The sequence below is a fragment of the Ranitomeya variabilis genome, chromosome 3 (assembly GCF_051348905.1).
Source record: "Ranitomeya variabilis isolate aRanVar5 chromosome 3, aRanVar5.hap1, whole genome shotgun sequence".
Lineage (NCBI taxonomy): Eukaryota > Metazoa > Chordata > Amphibia > Anura > Dendrobatidae > Ranitomeya > Ranitomeya variabilis.
This window is the reverse complement of record NC_135234.1, coordinates 655,326,331-655,344,248: the sequence shown is the minus strand read 5'-3', so window position 1 is coordinate 655,344,248 and position 17,918 is coordinate 655,326,331. Positions and strand designations below refer to the sequence as shown.

At 44.3% G+C, this 17,918-nt stretch overlaps 1 protein-coding gene across 3 annotated transcripts in view; it reads left to right on the top strand.

The window, feature by feature from the left end:
- Window positions 1-17,918, top strand: part of AGAP2 (ArfGAP with GTPase domain, ankyrin repeat and PH domain 2) — a 405,703-nt gene that overhangs the window by 372,053 nt on the left and 15,732 nt on the right. For all 3 annotated transcript variants that reach the window (XM_077297782.1, XM_077297781.1, XM_077297780.1), the window contains exons 10-11: window positions 2,750-2,854; window positions 6,032-6,215. In XM_077297782.1, the coding sequence (XP_077153897.1) occupies window positions 2,750-2,854; window positions 6,032-6,215 (289 nt within the window). The remainder of the gene's footprint in view (window positions 1-2,749; window positions 2,855-6,031; window positions 6,216-17,918) is intronic.

Here is a 17,918-nt window from a genome sequence, read left to right as displayed (position 1 = left end):
AAACTGTTGATTTGGTCACAAATCTGATGGATTTCTTCTTTTTCAACCTAATAATGATCTGTTTCACTTCCATTGAGAGCTCCTTTGATCGCATATTGTTGGTTCACAGCAACAGCCTCCAAATGAAAATGCCACACCTGGAATAAGCTTCAAACATTTTACCTGCTTAATTGATGATGGATTAATGAGGGAATAGCCCATGCAACCCATTAAAGAGCTGTTGAGATAATTGTCAAATTACTTTTGGTCATTTTAAAAAGAAGCAGCTACTACATATTAAAAAATCTTTAAGCCCTGATGGGAACTTCCTTATATAAAAATCACATGTGCATAGACAAAGATGGCATTTCTACAAGCCACAGAGAGATTTTTCCATGTGTGTATTTACAATAAAATAATTGTAGCATGCACCATTTATTATGGAGCAGTGCTGATAGGAGAGACTATGGGTTCACATAGGGTGACAGCACGAGACCTGTCAGGTTAATATTAAGGCTCTGTAAGGCTACTTTCACACTAGCGTCGTGCACTGCACGTCGCTATGCGTCGTTTTGCAGAAAAAATGCATCCTGCAAAAGTGCTTGCAGGATGCGTTTTTTTCTCCATAGACTTGAATTAGCGACGCAGTGCGACGGTTGCGTCGTGTTGCGTCGGACCGTCGCCACCAAAAAACGTTGCTTGTAACGTTTTTTGGTGCGTCGTCTGCAGCATTTCCGACCACGCATGCGCGGCTGGAACTCCGCCCCCGCCTCCCCGCACCTCACAATGGGGCAGCGGATGCGTTGGAAAACTGCATCCGCTGCCCCCGTTGTGCGGCGCATTCACAGCTAGCGTCGGTGCACCGCCACGTCGCATAGCGACGTGCAGTGCACGATGCTAGTGTGAAAGTAGCCTAATATTTCAACTGAGATATCCTGCATTGTTCTTCTCATGAAATTTACAAAAAATGCAATGTAACCCATACACCTAATTTTTAACTGCTTTTTAACTGACTCCATTGGTATATGCTGTCATTCAGATCTGGTTATAATTGGAAACAAAGACACAGATATGAACAGAACTGAATGTCACTGCTTTCAGATGCTTTTTTTTTCAACCTTATGTAATTATTTTTTTCTTTTATGAAAAATAGATAATGGATCCTATTACGAGGTTTAATATGTCCATATACATCAGGTATCTCTGTGGCAAACCCTCGTTCATTCTACAATTATCTCTCCCGACTCCCCTCATACACCTGCATGCCCCATACACACGCAGTACGCTGCTGCCAGACATCTTTGGCGGGAGCATATCCCCAGGGAAAAGATAAAGATCAGATGTTTAACGGAAACCTGTCATCAGTGATGCTGCCCGTGCTCCTGAGTGATTTAGGCGGACTTGGCTGACTAGTCTGATGCAGTCCCTGGTCAGTTTCTCTCCATCCCACTCCCCAACTATCCCACACACAGAGAGAAAGACCAGCGGCATTTCCAAGTAAAACACACCTGCCTGCAGTTGCGCTGCCGGCATTTCATTCATGTTGCCTTTGGTTCAGGCAGCAGGAATCTGATGACTGATTTCCTTTGAATTCAATACATACTCATTAGATGGTTGACCAGTCCCACCCAAATTGATAAGTTTGGAGAACTTTAATCTAATATGGGCCTTAAAGAGAATCTATCAGCAGGATATCACCCCAAAACTATTTAAATAGTAGGTGCCTGTAGCTCTTTCAAAGACAAGGCGAGCTATACCTTTACATGGCAAGTCTGTTTTTCCCACTTTATTGAGAGATCGGTGTTTGAATTAAAATACAGATGATATTGAAGAACTACGGTAAATCTGAAGCCTCTGTCACTCCAGCTCTATTCCATGCTCTCTTCCTGCTTGACTACAACTCCTTTACCTGAAGTCACCAGCAATCAAGCTACGAGGAGGTGGATGTAGGCAGGAAATTGAGTTGCAGTGACAGAGGCTTCAGATCCACAAATAGTTCTTCAGGTATATTAGCATATCAATTCTAACACTAATTACTCAGTAGTAGAAGAACAGGCCGGCCATGGAACAGTATTGCTGTATCTGTCTTAGAAAAAAACGACATGCACATATACTGTAAATAGTTTGGGATGTGAGATCCTGCTGACAGATTCCATTTAAGGATAAACATTATTAAAGTAACGCATTTTCCTTCCATATCTTACATTAGTTCCCAAAGGAAAGTTTTATCATCACCCACTCAGCAGTCAGGTGTTTTTTTTTACTGTCTTCCCATCTATCTGATATTCTTCAAACCATAAAAGAACTGCTGGACAGATAGTAGGAGCACAAGAAGGCTTTTCACATGTGGTTTCATAAGGGTTTCTAATAGTGGAGACCCATAGATCTTCATCGGACCTGTATACACAAAATAGAAATCTAAAAACAAGACAATATGACATTAATAGAATAATCAATCCTAAACATATCTCTAACATCCGTTAATGCAACTAGGATACCAGCATTTGTCAAAATAGTCTAAATCAAGTTTAGAGCTATTTTTTTTACTGCGCTACATCTTTATTTTCCAACACTGAGATTTATGAAGAACCAAGAAATATAGCTATATATTTGGATTATACTGGTCTTATACATGTCTACTTCTGTACTTATTCTTGATAAAGCATATATCTGCAGCTTATGTACAACGCTAAATCTATTCCTGATTCAAAGTGAAATATCTTCCAGTGTCTTATGTAGTTACTTTATCAATTTATTAATCATTTTTCAGAGTTTTCTACTAAAACGTAGTGGCAATTCTCTGAACAAGGAGTGGAAGAAGAAGTACGTGACCCTGACAAGCAATGGAATGCTGCTCTACCATCCTAGCATTAATGTAAGTACTGTCCGGCTTGGGGCATCTTCAGAAAAGCGTATTATAGTGATGAATGCTGTCTGTGTAAAAATCGGACAGCACACTGACCAATGTAATTTAAAGGACTGTTCAGATGATGTTTTTTTTACATGGATTTAGTGTGTGTGTGACAAAAAAAAAGCTCAGCATGTACTGTTCTCTTCTGGGTATTAGATGAGACTTGCCCATTCAAGTCAATGGGTGCTCAAAAAAAATCGGATCCCATCCAGAACATCTGGGTGCCATCCGAATTTTACAGATACATCACCATTATTAAAGGGATTATCAGGGACTATGGTTTATTTTTTTTTCCATACGGGACTAAGAACTTACCAGAAGGTATTTGCTAATTACCTGCATGTTCCTTTGAAGTCAACTTAGCAGCTCTTTCTCTTCCAATCTCTTCTGTTGATCGGTTGACACTGGCAATGTCATGCTGATTGACCGTCAGGTCACCACATTTAGGCAATGTGAGCCAGCTGTCTAACAGCACGACATCGGCAGTGATTCGCTGTTTACAGAGCAGATCAGAAGAGAAGGAGCTGTTCTGTTGAAGTGACATCAACGGAAGCAGGAAAATCGCCAGCTGTAGTGGTCTATGACCTCTCAGAGCCAGAAAAAAATTGACTTAGAGAAGAGAAGAAGAGTTTGCAACTACCTGTCGGTAAGGCAAAAAATAAACAAAAGTCTTAGATAATCCTTTAACTACATTAAAACTTTGGGGCATTACTGCTGAGCACATGTAACTTCAGGCCGCTCATGCTCCCGTCTGCTATGCGGACAAGCACTAAGGGCTTTACATGGAGTCAGTCATGTACACAATGTCCAGGCTGCCTTTTTTTGCATTTTTGGTCTCCATGTATTGTACATACTGGGAAGAGCTCTCCATGTAAATCTTAAACCAATGCTATGGCAGATGCCTAATAGTGTCATCATATTGGCTACAATGGACTCCTTTAACTCAAAGAAAAGCTTATTTGGGCAGCACCAGGCTCTGGGCATCTGACATCATGCTCCGCAGAGTGTGTGCAGGGCAGAATGTCAGTCAAGGAGCAGGGGGTGTGAATACTGTTTAGTGATCGCTGTTTGTTCACATCCCTGGTAGCACCTGGATGACTGGAAGCAAGTAGCTGCAGGGATAATATAACTTTTTTGTCCCTGCAGCTGAATTTCCAATGTAAAATCCACACATATTTAAAATGGTATTTTTTCATTTTTTTTCCGACAGGTTTCCTTTGAAGGGGTTGTCCACTACTCAGACAACCCCTTCTCAATCCCTATGTTTCACCCTTGTAAAATAATAACACGTATACTCACCTCTGGTGCCAGCATCATTACAGCGGAGTTAGCAATGGCTCTGCCAGGGATCGTGTCACATTGTTATGGTACGCATTCCCTGCGCTGACTTAACTCTCTCCTCCTTCCGTTAAATTACAAACATTTAGAGTAAGTCACAGAGCAACAAAAAAGGCATCCGAAGGCAGGGAGAGTGAAGTGGCCACATAGGTCGCGTAACATAACCATGTCACGCAATTCCCAGAAGAGCCAGTGCCCATAACGGAGGAATTGCGCCAGCACCAAAGGTGAGTATAGGTGTTACTATTCTACAAGGGAGAAACATAGAGATTGAGAAGGGGTTGTCAGATTAGTGGACAACCCCTTTAAGATGTTCAATCATCTGCACACAATGCTTCCTTTTTCACCCATAGTTTTCATACCCTATGAATTTGATGATACTGACACCTACTGTTTTTCTCCATTAATGCAACGTAACTATTTTCAAAACAGTAAGGTCACCTTCATAGGGAAAAAATTCCACAATGCTACAAAGGCAACATTTATCCACACCTTCATATATTATGTAGCATTGTGTCACCAAAATGTTGCAACTGCTGACATGAGACATTATAGTGGCAATATTTGCAATTTTTTATGCCATGATTTTTTTTCTAACAATAATAACTAAATTATTAATGAAAAAACACAATGTCTCATCACTTCTATCTCTGTATTTTACTGGTACCACGGTAACTAAAAGTGGCAGAATGTTCAGTTTTGTATGGAGTAGCCCTTTAAAGCACCCCCCTCGGCATTTTGTTAGTTTCTGGAGTGGTGCCACTAATCTAAGTTCTCTGACTCCAGTGTTATACAGTACTTACCAGCCACTGTCTCCAGCTATTCCTGACGCTGCTCTGGTCCCTAACTACTGTCTGGTAACCCCTACTTCTGACTAACCGGAAGTCAGAGCTAATGATCACAAGCTTTCAATGGAAGGCCTCCTACACACGTCCTCTTAAAAAATCTACATGTGAGACTGTCCATTTTTACTGTCTGTGTGGTTTTCTTTTGGGCATCCGTGTGCACGTGTGTGCCATCAGTGTGACACGTACCGCAATAGAATGCAGAATATAAATTCCAAATTTACAATGAGATTTATAATTAGTGCCTTCCGTGTATAGTTTACTGTGCATGCATTAACCTAATAAATGAATAAGTACAGTAAATGAAAAAAATGACTTGGGGGCCCTCCCTATATTTGTAACCAGCAAAAGTAAAGCAGCCAGCAGCCAGCTGATATTATCAGGATGGGACGGACCACGGTTATTGGGCCCTTTACTGCCTAAAGCCACAAGTCCGCAGCCACCCCAGAATTGGCACATCACATGATAATCACAATACTGGCGCTTCGCCTTCGCTCTACATGATTGCTCTTGTGCAGTGGCAATTGGTGTTTTTCCAAAGCCTCTTTTCTGATGTCTTTCTGGATGTCTTTTGCTGCAGCTTTTTTTTACTTTCTGTATATAACATGGCGGCGGCTTACAAGCGGAATGGACTGGTGACTTCTCTAAGCCACTTAGCACCTTTTGAAGCAGTTAGAAGTGACAAAAGACAGAACATATCCACAGCAAGTTGTTTTGACATTGCAGTGCATATGTTCATTATTATAAAGTTTTTTTTAGCACTTTTAAAGGAGTGTTCTAGACAAAATTTGCCGGAAAAAGACATCATGTGCACATACACTAACAGAAACTCCAATACCAGACCCCAGCCACTGCGGAAATGCAAGCTGATTCAGATGTTTGTTTGTTCTTTTCCTTCTATATTTAGCAAAGGGTTAACAATGAAAATACATTTATTTTATTGTATATATTTTTGCAGGATTATCTGCATAGCACACACGGCAAGGAAATAATTCTACTGAGAACAACAGTAAAAGTGCCGGGAAAGAGGCCACCAAGAGCGATTTCTGCTTGTGGCCAATCAGCCAGCATTAATGGTTTACTAAAAGATGTGAGCAGCCCACCGGTGATAGATGCCCCCAGTACCAAGCCTCCAACAACAAGTAAGTCTTATAGATAAACACATAGGCCCCGATTCATCATTTGCGTTTTTTTAAGCCACTTTCCTTTTTTGTGTTGTAGTATTAGTTGCCGTTTTTAGCAAAGTCTTCAAAATGGCACACTCGATTTATGAATTTGACACAAAGTCAAAATTGATTTTTTTTCTATCTTGAACTGTTTTTGTGACTTTTTGGAGCCAAAGGACACATTTAACAAAATGGCGCAAAATTGAGCCAAAATACTGGCTGACTCGCAGGTACACCGTGGCAGGACAGGAATGGATCTGCATCAAATTTTGCGACTTTTGGTGAATCAGGCAAAAACACCTGGAATTGCTAAACTTCAATCACAAAGTGAAAAAAATCTGAAACAGACAAGTACATAATAGACTTAAAAAAAGGCACAAATAGAATAATGAATTGGGTGCAAACCAAAAAAGGTGCAAAAAAGAAAAAAAAAAAACAGGAGCCAAGGTAATAATAAATTGGAGCCATTCCATGTATCATGGAGTGCATGGTTCCCCGTACACTTGTGTCCCTAAAGTGATATTTTCAGTTGCTATGATGACAATGACAGGCATTATTTATCTATAGCCAATACAGGTGGCTTCATGGACAGGACATTTACATGTGTTGATTATTATTCATACAATCTACGAAAATATACTTGCTGAAGAATGCAGGGTCGCGGAGCATAGGTGCAGCCACAGAATGGTATACCTCCCAACTTTTAAAGATAAGGAGAAGGACATGTATTGTGACATTTACACAGTAATTTTGCCCATATTGAAGCCCCTTGGTGTTTTCACCTACAATACCTATTTTATGGCTCAAAATATGTTGCTCCCACTGTGCCCTCATCCTAGTATGATGTCCCTACTGTTTCCCCACACACATTACGAGTCTATCAGTGACACCCTACACAGATTTATGCCCTACCACAGTCCCCCCAGAGAGTATGATGCCCAACCACAGTCCCCCCAGAGAGTATGATGCCCAACCACAGTACCCTCAGAGAGTATGATGCCCAACCACAGTCCCCTCAGAGAGTATGATGCCCAACCACAGTCCCCCAGAGAGTATGATGCCCTACCACAGTCCCCCCAGAGAGTATGATGCCCAACCACAGTCCCCCCAGAGAGTATGATGCCCAACCACAGTCCCCCCAGAGAGTATGATGCCCAACTACAGCCCCCTCACACAGTATGACGCCCACTCACAGTTTGCACCCCCCACAGTATGATGACCTCCCACACAGTATGAACCGTCCATAACTGCCTAACACAGTATAATGACTCCCATAGCTCACCATGTATGTGGAGCGCCCCCACACCGCCGCAGGGCCTAGGGGTACCCGGAGCCGGGCCTCTGGGTCTCAGTCCTGGGGTTGTCACGGTGGCTAGACCCGGTCCGTGGCCCTGTCTGTCAGTGGGGGTCGTCCGGTAGAATAAGTGATGATGATGGTGCAGTAACGGTGGTGTAGCGGTGCAGTTGTGGGGTGCAGGTCGCGGTAAATAATGAGGACACCAGGTTGCAGTCTCTTTACCTCTTTACTGGAGATCTCTCAGTCCGCAGTCCAGAATACGGTTCACCAGGCTGCGCAAGTCCGGTCGGTCCGATGGCACTTCCAGAGTTCTCCTCACAGGTGGAAATCAGTGCCCTCCTTCTTAGCGCTATGTGTTGTAGTCCTTCCCTGCTGTGCTCACGGAAAGTACCCCACAACTGTCGTGTCTGTTTCTTAAGTTCCCTCACAACTCGATTCACTGATGTTCTTCTCGTATTCCATCCCTCCCTGTTATTCAGGTTGGAACGGCACCCGTTTGTCAGGTAGGCCTGGAGTTCTTCCGGGACCCTAGAGACGCCCCTCTCCCGCAATTGCCCCCCAAGACTTCATAGGTGATATGTGGTAGACAGCCCGCCTTAAACTGACTGCCCTGCCGCTGTTTGGAGTATGGCTTGAAGCTGTATGCTATTCCACTCCCTCGGCGTTCCGGCCACCGGTAATGCGCCTCAGTAGGATGTTGCTCCGGTCCTACAGCATGACCCCTACTGGTATTCTCCTTTTTGCTTGATCTCGTTTCTCACTCAGCACAATCTATCTCGCTTCTAGTCCTTTCTTGGGCACCGCCGCTATGCTGAGCAGGCACGGTCCCGTTACGTTCTTTCTAATGCCAAGCCTCTGTCAGGATCCCACCCCTGACAGAGACCCTACTGTCTCTTCCTCCACAACACCCTCTGCCACAAGGTGTTGCTTCGTTCAATCCAGTCAGCTTTCTCTTCTAACTTCCTGCCTGACCCCCAGTTTACCCACTATGGTGGGGAGTGGCCTAATGAATAGCACCCTTAGCTCCCCCCGGAGGCCCTGCTGTGAAACATATTGGTGTCTGTGATACCTGGTCAGATGAACTCCTTCAGTGCCATCGAACGCACCATGGCTCCCCATAGTGGCGGATCCACAGTACTGCAACGACCAGAACTCTGGGGCGCTGCACTCCCCCCTGGTTAAACACAGTACTCCGGGACTGGGAAGAAAACAACAATACAGGTTAGCAAAAAGACATACAATTTTGTTGAGTGCAAAACAATAAGCATACTTGAACAAGCTTCTCTTTATGGGAGGTGAGGACACTTTAACGTTACAAACATAATTAAATATCATAGCAACAGGCTACAATTAACTCTCATTACCCAACCGGGTATTCTACTAGGTGCAAACATTATTGACCAATAATTTAACTTTGCCTTTAAGGATATACACTCTTAATCCGCTAAAGACCTTCCTATAATCACATTATAAGGTATTTTAACTTTGCATTCTCCTACTTTGAACCTGCAGGACCGCCTGTCCTAACGGCACCAGACCTACTGCCTCTCCTTTCTATTACAGGACCGCCCCGTTCAGCCAGGGCCTACTGCCTTTCGCTACTATACATGGTATAGACATAACATTCCTTTCAATTAGAGAACATTGAGCCAGCTCTATTTGGCTCCTATTAGGACTCACTTTCTAACCCCTACGGGTTCACTCTCTGTCCTTAGTAACGAACGAACTTTCTATGGGGACTCAGGGTTTACCTTCTATCCTCACCTTCATTACTACTTTCTTTACTTTCAACTAAGCAGAACTCTAAATCTACCCCTACGGGCTTTCTGCATCTTTCCTTTTAAAGAACATTATCTAGGTTTCACACTTTAAACAAATTAAACACACATAACTTTTCTTCATGCAAAACAGTTACATTTCTTTCCAGAGCATCATCATCAGTATTTCTTCACATTTAACTAGTTAAAACACATACAACTTTTCTCGTTCAAACATTATCATTGCATTACTGTTCTAAAACAGTATCTTCTCATAAGTACGCTGTTGGACATCCCCTTTAAAAGAGAATCAAGTCTTTCTGAGGTAGCTCGTCTTCTCAGCCTACCAGTCTTTGCTCAGCAAAGGTTCCAGAACGGTATCTTCGCAAAGAGTCTTTAAATGAAACCAGTAGAAAGCGCCTTTAAGAAGGTGCAAACTATTTACAAGAAAGTTTGGATCATGCACTGTTCATGATTTCTCAGTTTGTAAAACTTGTGCAAAACTGTAGAAAGACAAACAATAAGGATCCCGGGTCAACTAAGGGATCCATAAAGAGTTAACCCTGGACGGGTTTAGCAGCAAACAGTACTCAAACAGTTAACTAGAAAACTATTTACATTCTTGAGAAACAATAAAATCTTACTGGGGTTCTGCAGAAGGCGACCTCTTTCCTGGCCTTACCAGGCCAACAGATCGCACCGGTGAGCCAGGACGCCGTTCCGGTCCCAGTAATGATAAAATCCCTCGCCGGGAGGTCCTCCTTGTCGGCAGGTGCACCCGTCCCTCCGGGGCGCGGCGAGGCTGAGCTTCTCGTGATTCCGCGGGGCCGGGTCCCGCTGCCTTCCCAACGGGATCATCCCCTTCTGGTGTTCCAGCAGCCTGGAGGGCAATGCATCGTTGGACACCTCGGGCGAACCAGCCCGTCTCGCCAGTGTCCCTCCTCCACCTCGTGTAGGTGACGGCATCTCCCGGCTCCAGGTCACGATCGAGCCTCCCGCTGCAAGGCTCCACCTCCTCCCGATCCACGCGGACCTGCAGCGGCTCTCCAATTTCCTGAATCACCCCTCTTCCATACCGGGGGTTAAAGGCCACCACTACACCCCAGTGTGAGGACGGAATCTCCGGAACACTGACCAGATCAAGTTGCTCTGCAGGCTGGGGCCGGCTCCGCCATGCTGTCATCAGACGCCGTAAATGCTCGGCGTCCGGCATGATCTCTAGATCCGGTGTTGATAGCGTGCTCCCAGCCACGGCCAGTTGGGAGGGAACAGGAGACACTGGAGTCAGACGGATCTCCGTGGGCTGACCTAGCCGGGTGAGCACTCGGGCATCGTCCTTCAGCCGGCGGGCCAGCTGTCGGGCCTCGGCTGCGGCCACACCCTCTTCGGACAGCGGCAAAGGGGGTCGACCCATCGGCGGCCCTGTGAGGGTCAGACCCCGCAGTGTTGGCGTCTCTGGGGCTATTTCAGGCTGTGCAGCTTCAGACCGAACCGGGTCAGCTCCGCATGGTGCTCCGGGTGTCGCCATCTTTATTTGTCCTCCAATGTCCTCTTTTCGCGGTCTCTTTCGTGGGCGGCCCCGTCCCCATGGCCTCCACCCTCCAACCAGGATCAGGAGGCGGACCTCGGCTGTTGACGGGCACGTCCTCAGGGCACAGAAATACTTAGACTGGGCGGCCATTGCTGTTCGCGCTCTCCAGCTTGCCTACGCCCACTTCACGCCCCTCTTCTCTTCCTGCGCTCTCCTCAGCGCTACAATGGCGGCGGATTTTGGCGGCAACTGGCACAGCACAGTCTTTGCAATAAAGTACAGTTCAAACACAATAAATCACAGTCTCTAGGCACACATGACCTGATTCTTCAGGCTTAAGTAGATCCTGTTCGTGACGCCAAGTTGGAGCGCCCCCACACCGCCGCAGGGCCTAGGGGTACCCGGAGCCGGGCCTCTGGGTCTCAGTCCTGGGGTTGTCACGGTGGCTAGACCCGGTCCGTGGCCCTGTCTGTCAGTGGGGGTCGTCCGGTAGAATAAGTGATGATGATGGTGCAGTAACGGTGGTGTAGCGGTGCAGTTGTGGGGTGCAGGTCGCGGTAAATAACGAGGACACCAGGTTGCAGTCTCTTTACCTCTTTACTGGAGATCTCTCAGTCCGCAGTCCAGAATACGGTTCACCAGGCTGCGCAAGTCCGGTCGGTCCGATGGCACTTCCAGAGTTCTCCTCACAGGTGGAAATCAGTGCCCTCCTTCTTAGCGCTATGTGTTGTAGTCCTTCCCTGCTGTGCTCACGGAAAGTACCCCACAACTGTCGTGTCTGTTTCTTAAGTTCCCTCACAACTCGATTCACTGATGTTCTTCTCGTATTCCATCCCTCCCTGTTATTCAGGTTGGAACGGCACCCGTTTGTCAGGTAGGCCTGGAGTTCTTCCGGGACCCTAGAGACGCCCCTCTCCCGCAATTGCCCCCCAAGACTTCATAGGTGATATGTGGTAGACAGCCCGCCTTAAACTGACTGCCCTGCCGCTGTTTGGAGTATGGCTTGAAGCTGTATGCTATTCCACTCCCTCGGCGTTCCGGCCACCGGTAATGCGCCTCAGTAGGATGTTGCTCCGGTCCTACAGCATGACCCCTACTGGTATTCTCCTTTTTGCTTGATCTCGTTTCTCACTCAGCACAATCTATCTCGCTTCTAGTCCTTTCTTGGGCACCGCCGCTATGCTGAGCAGGCACGGTCCCGTTACGTTCTTTCTAATGCCAAGCCTCTGTCAGGATCCCACCCCTGACAGAGACCCTACTGTCTCTTCCTCCACAACACCCTCTGCCACAAGGTGTTGCTTCGTTCAATCCAGTCAGCTTTCTCTTCTAACTTCCTGCCTGACCCCCAGTTTACCCACTATGGTGGGGAGTGGCCTAATGAATAGCACCCTTAGCTCCCCCCGGAGGCCCTGCTGTGAAACATATTGGTGTCTGTGATACCTGGTCAGATGAACTCCTTCAGTGCCATTGAACGCACCATGGCTCCCCATAGTGGCGGATCCACAGTACTGCAACGACCAGAACTCTGGGGCGCTGCATATGTAGCATGATGGACCTCACAGCCTCCACACAAAGAACGATGACACCTGAAACCTCCCATATAGTTTGATGGCCCTCACACAGTATAATGACACCACAGCTCTGTGTATACGATAAGATGGCTCTCCACAGCCTGTTATAGAGTGCTAGACTGTGGCCCGATTCTAACGCATCGGGTATTCTAAAATATGTCCCCGTAGTATATGGACAATGATGATTCCAGAATTCGCAGCAGACTGTGCCCGTCGCTGATTGGTCGAGGCAACCTTTATGACATCATCGTCGCCATGGCAACCATTATAACAACTACGTCGATACTGTGCCCGTCGCTGATTGGTCGAGGCAACCTTTATGACATCATCGTCGCCATGGCAACCATTATAACAACTACGTCGATACTGTGCCCGTCGCTGATTGGTCGAGGCAACCTTTATGACATCATCGTCGCCATGGCAACCATTATAACAACTACGTCGATACTGTGCCCGTCGCTGATTGGTCGAGGCCCAGGCGGCCTCGACCAATCAGCGAATGAATAAACGGGACAGACAGACGGAAAAACCCTTAGACAATTATATATATAGATGAAGGCCCAAACAGCCTCCCCTTACACAATAATAGGATCCCCACATCACTTCCACATAGAATGATGACCCGCATAGCACCTAATACTGTATGATGGCCCCCACATCTCTTCCACACAGTAAGTCCCTCACATCTCTCTATATGCAATATGATGGTTCCCCCAGGAACCCCGCCCCCTAAGAGTATGATGGCCTCCTCAACATATGATGGCCCCAGAAGTCCTCACACAGTATGATGGCCACCATGGTTTCATGTATAAAGTGTTATAGCCCTGGACAGTTCCCCATATAGTATAATGGCCTCCACAGTCCCACACACAGTATGATGTCCTCTTATCAGAGTTGACAACTGGACCTTTTTATTTTTACTGGACATCTCATAAAAAAAATGGACAGACTATATTTTTTACAGACACACTGGAAAACCATAATAAATCATTATGATTATCAGTGACACATGTCTGATATATAGATATACGCTACATTCACTGTAAATAAAATAACGATAATTACAGTCAAAATCATTTGTGTAAGTTTCTTCAGCTTCAGAAAAAAATGCCAACAACTTAATTTTTTTATGGACAAGGCAAAAAAGTGCCCTGCACAGGGATCACCCACACCCAGGATCTGCCTGCAAGTCGGAAGCTTCCTGAAGCCCGTACCGCAGTCTGGATGATTTGTTTACAGTGATGAATATAGTGCAACATTATTTCTATTACTAATATATATATATATATATATATATATATATATATATATATATATATACTGGATTAGACTTTTTTTTATAAATACTGAAGAAAAACAACTTGTGCCATTTTCTGTTTTGTATGTCCTCTATAATGTCATGGTAAACAATGTTATTTAACAATATGCACTGATAAAATTAGTTTGGGTCATTGTGATGTCAGCATTGGCATTGGCATATGTCCATACCCCTGGCATCATCATTAAGGCTTGAAAACCAGTTTGTTATTTCTATTGGATGCCATATTTATGTAGATGGCGCAAATGGCAAAGGAGGATAGCCTTTTGAACCCAGCAGAAACAGCTGTGTCAAAGCTAGCTAGCAAGTGGGGGTGAGCAGTTCTTGTTATTAAAGGGAAGCTTTCACCTGAAAATTGTCTATTGTTTAAATGTAATTTTTGTGATAAATGTATTTTATAAGAAATGTTCGCAGTTTTTTTTACCCGTTAAATCTGTATTAAAAATGGAAAATATAAATTTGGCAATTTTTATACTGTCCACTGGGGTTTTTTCAGACTCTAACTACCTAGTTAACTTCCTAATAACTACAGCAAATTATGTAGTGAACCTGCAAAAAGGTCATTGTGAAGGGAGGTGATGCAGGGCGAGCTGTGACTAGTGATGATTGATGGTTCGTTTGTCAGCTGTGTATAATGTCGGTGCTAGTGTCTGTGTGAAAATTCAGTCAGAGGATTCAGATCACTGAAAAATCTGTGACCTGTCAGTTATAGACCAGGAAGACTAATAATATCCAGACTGGCAGGAGAAGACTAAGTGCAAGGTCCGGCCCCGATGCACCAGGGCCTCATTAACATAAAACTTTCACAGCTGATTACAGAAGAATGTCAAAAAGGATTTCTTCAAAAAAGGTTTTATTTTAATGATCCTCAAAGCATCATTACAGCCATGTGTTTAATTAAAAGATTGTCCAGGACTATTATTTTTTCACAACCGGCTGTTAATAATCATGACGTCAGCAGTCGCGCCCCGTCAACAGAGCAGAGTGGATGAAAAGCCGCTCCTCTATTGAAATGACATCAGTGGAAGCCTCTGACTTGCTGGCAGGAATGGTCTATGACAGGTATGTTGAAAAATAGATATTGGCCTCACTAGTGGAGGTGCCAAATGAGGAGATTGGTGAGATCCCTCGTAGACCATGTAGAATAAATATTAATTGCACACTCCTTTTGAATGCAAGCAAGATTTCTTTTATTAAAGGTCAAAAGGTCCCGGTCTGGGACATATTTCACATGTGCACATTTAAGCAAGCACCCGGTCTGGGACATGTGAAATACAGGTTTTCCACATTCATCAACCTACTCAAGGTTATCTCTTGAACTATACCTTCCAGACTTAACAAATCGCACCTCCATGGAAGAGAAATCCCTGTCTAGAAGAGAATACCTACTGAGTGCAAATGTCGTGAAAAAGGCCGAGTTGACTGAAACGCGTTGACATTCAAAGGTTGCTTTTAGTTTTTGACCTTTAAATCTTGTTTGCGTTCAAAAGGAGTGTGCAATTGATATTTTATTCTACATGTGACTGGTATGTGGCCGCAGTGATCAGCTTCGGGCACAAACAGGCAGGTAGTTAGCAACTACCTGACAGGTAGTTCTTGGGCCCATAGTAAGAAAAATATATAGCCCTGGATAACCCCTTTAAGAGTTCATAATCCTGCTGGCAAGTCCTCTTTAAGCTGATTAGTTACTACTGCTAATTAGTGTTGAGCGATACCTTCCGATATTTGAAAGTATCGGTATCGGATTGGATCGGCCGATATCCAAAAAATATACCGATACCCGATACCAATACAAGTCAATGGGACACAAATATCGGAAGTGATCCTGGATGGTCCCCAGGGTCTGAAGGAGAGGAAACTCTCCTTCAGGCCCTGGGATCCATATTCATGTAAAAAATAAAGAATAAAAATAAAAAATATGGATATACTCACCCTCGGACGGGCCCTGGCTGTCACCGCTGCAAGCGTCTGCCTCCGTTCCTAAGAATGCAGAGTGAAGGACCTTCGATGACGTCGCGGCTTGTGATTGGTCGCGTGACCGCTCATGTGACCGCTCACGCGACCAATCACAAGCCACGACGTAATCGCAGGTCCTGTACACTCACTGCATTCTTAGGAACGGAGGCTGCCGGTTGCACCGCTCAGGTCCAGGGTCCGTCGGAGGGGTGAGTATATCCATATTTTTAATTTTTATTCTTTATTTTTTACATGAATATGGATCCCAGGGCCTGAAGGAGAGTCTCCTTTCCTCCAGACCCTGGGAACCATACGCACCGCACACGCCTGGGAACTTATAGGAACTTCCGATTCCGATATCACAAAAAGATCGGAACTCGGTATCGGAATTCCGATACAGTGAATATCGATACCCGATATTTGCAGTATCGGAATGCTCAACACTACTGCTAATACATATTACTGACACTTGGCTACATTTTGTTTCCTTCCGTTTTGTTGTTCCTCTCCATGGCCAAAAAAGGACTGCCAAAGTGCCGATGTGGCCGCGAACTGCAGTAACATGACTGCACAGTGCCACCTAGTGGACTAGAATTTTTACTCTTGTGCGTTCAGTGACAGTGAATCTATAACACATTAGATTGAATTTGCAAGAGAATAGAACTGGCAGCTGCCATCTGAGAATCAAGATGAAGCCTCTTAAAATACGTTAATGCTTGAATGCAGCTTAACATCTCTAATAATTTATGAGTGAATTGCTTCTAAAATGACTACTTTATCTTTTATAACAGTTTTTAGTAAGGTTGCCCCATCTGGATTCGAAGCGTATGAAAGGTTATCATCTCTGCTGGAATGCATGTTTTAATTATCTCTTTTCACAACAGTCACGGTAATTGCGTCTTATAGCTGAGTTTAATTGTTATCTTCTGTCTCAGCTGAGTAATTTCTTTGTACTCTCTTGTTCTGACTATAATCTTATCGTCTATTTTTGTTTATTGGGCTTGCATAAAATCGTTAATAAAACAGAGGACTAACAGGTGGAAAATTAACTGTTGCTTTAAGCTTGAAGGGTAACCGTACTTTCAAGGAACTTTTCATAATACGTGTGTGTGCATGAGGAATAACATTGTCTCTGGCCATGGCCTTGTAATAACCAGGCCGAACGTTCCCTGCTATCCACCCCCACCCGGTGTCCACAGCCGAAGGAATTATGACACACACTGGTCTTGGGGATAACAGTTGCTTTTACTTGAGCAGGAACGGGAATTATAACTTGGAACAAATAAGGAACAGTCTCTCATGGATAGTCCATGACAATTACAGTTCACACTTAGATGCTGAGATGTGATTGGGGTCTGGAGCTTTATGAGCACACGACAGTGTCTTTTGTCAGCTTACAGAAAGAGGTATATGCAGCAATGAGAGGTTACAGATCTGTACTCGGGGTTAACTCCACAGTGTGTCATGGCACGTGCACAAGTACTTATAGGTGAATGTTAAAATTGAGGTGATTCCAGTCAGAAAGACTTTAGAATGATGTCACTTATAGGAGAATATAAAAACTGAGGTGATTCCAGTCAGAAAGACTTTAGAATGATGTCACATATAGGTGAATGTAAAAACTGTGGTGATTCCAGTCAGAAAGACTTTAGAATGATGTCACTTATAGGAGAATATAAAGACTGAGGTGATTCCAGTCAGAAAGACTTTAGAATGATGTCACTTATAGGTGAATGTAAAAACTGAGGTGATTCCAGTCAGAAAGACTTTAGAATGATGTCACGTATAGGTGAATGTAAAAACTGAGGTGATTCCAGTCAGAAAGACTTTAGAATGATGTCACTTATAGGAGAATATAAAAACTGAGGTGATTCCAGTCAGAAAGACTTTAGAATGATGTCACTTATAGGAGAATATAAAAACTGAAGTGATTCCAGTCAGAAAGACTTTAGAATGATGTCACTTATAGGAGAATATAAAAACTGAGGTGATTCCAGTCAGAAATACTTTAGAATGATGTCACTTATAGGTGAATGTAAAATCTGAGGTGATTTCAGTGAGAAAGACTTTAGAATGATGTCACTTATAGGTGAATGTAAAATCTGAGGTGATTTCAGTGAGAAAGACTTTAGAATGATGTCACTTTTAGGTGAATGTAAAAACTGAGGTGAATCCAGTCAGAAAGACTTTAGAATTATGTCTGTAGAGGTTTTAGAGGGAACCCAGGCTCTTAGGCCTGCAGGAGATCT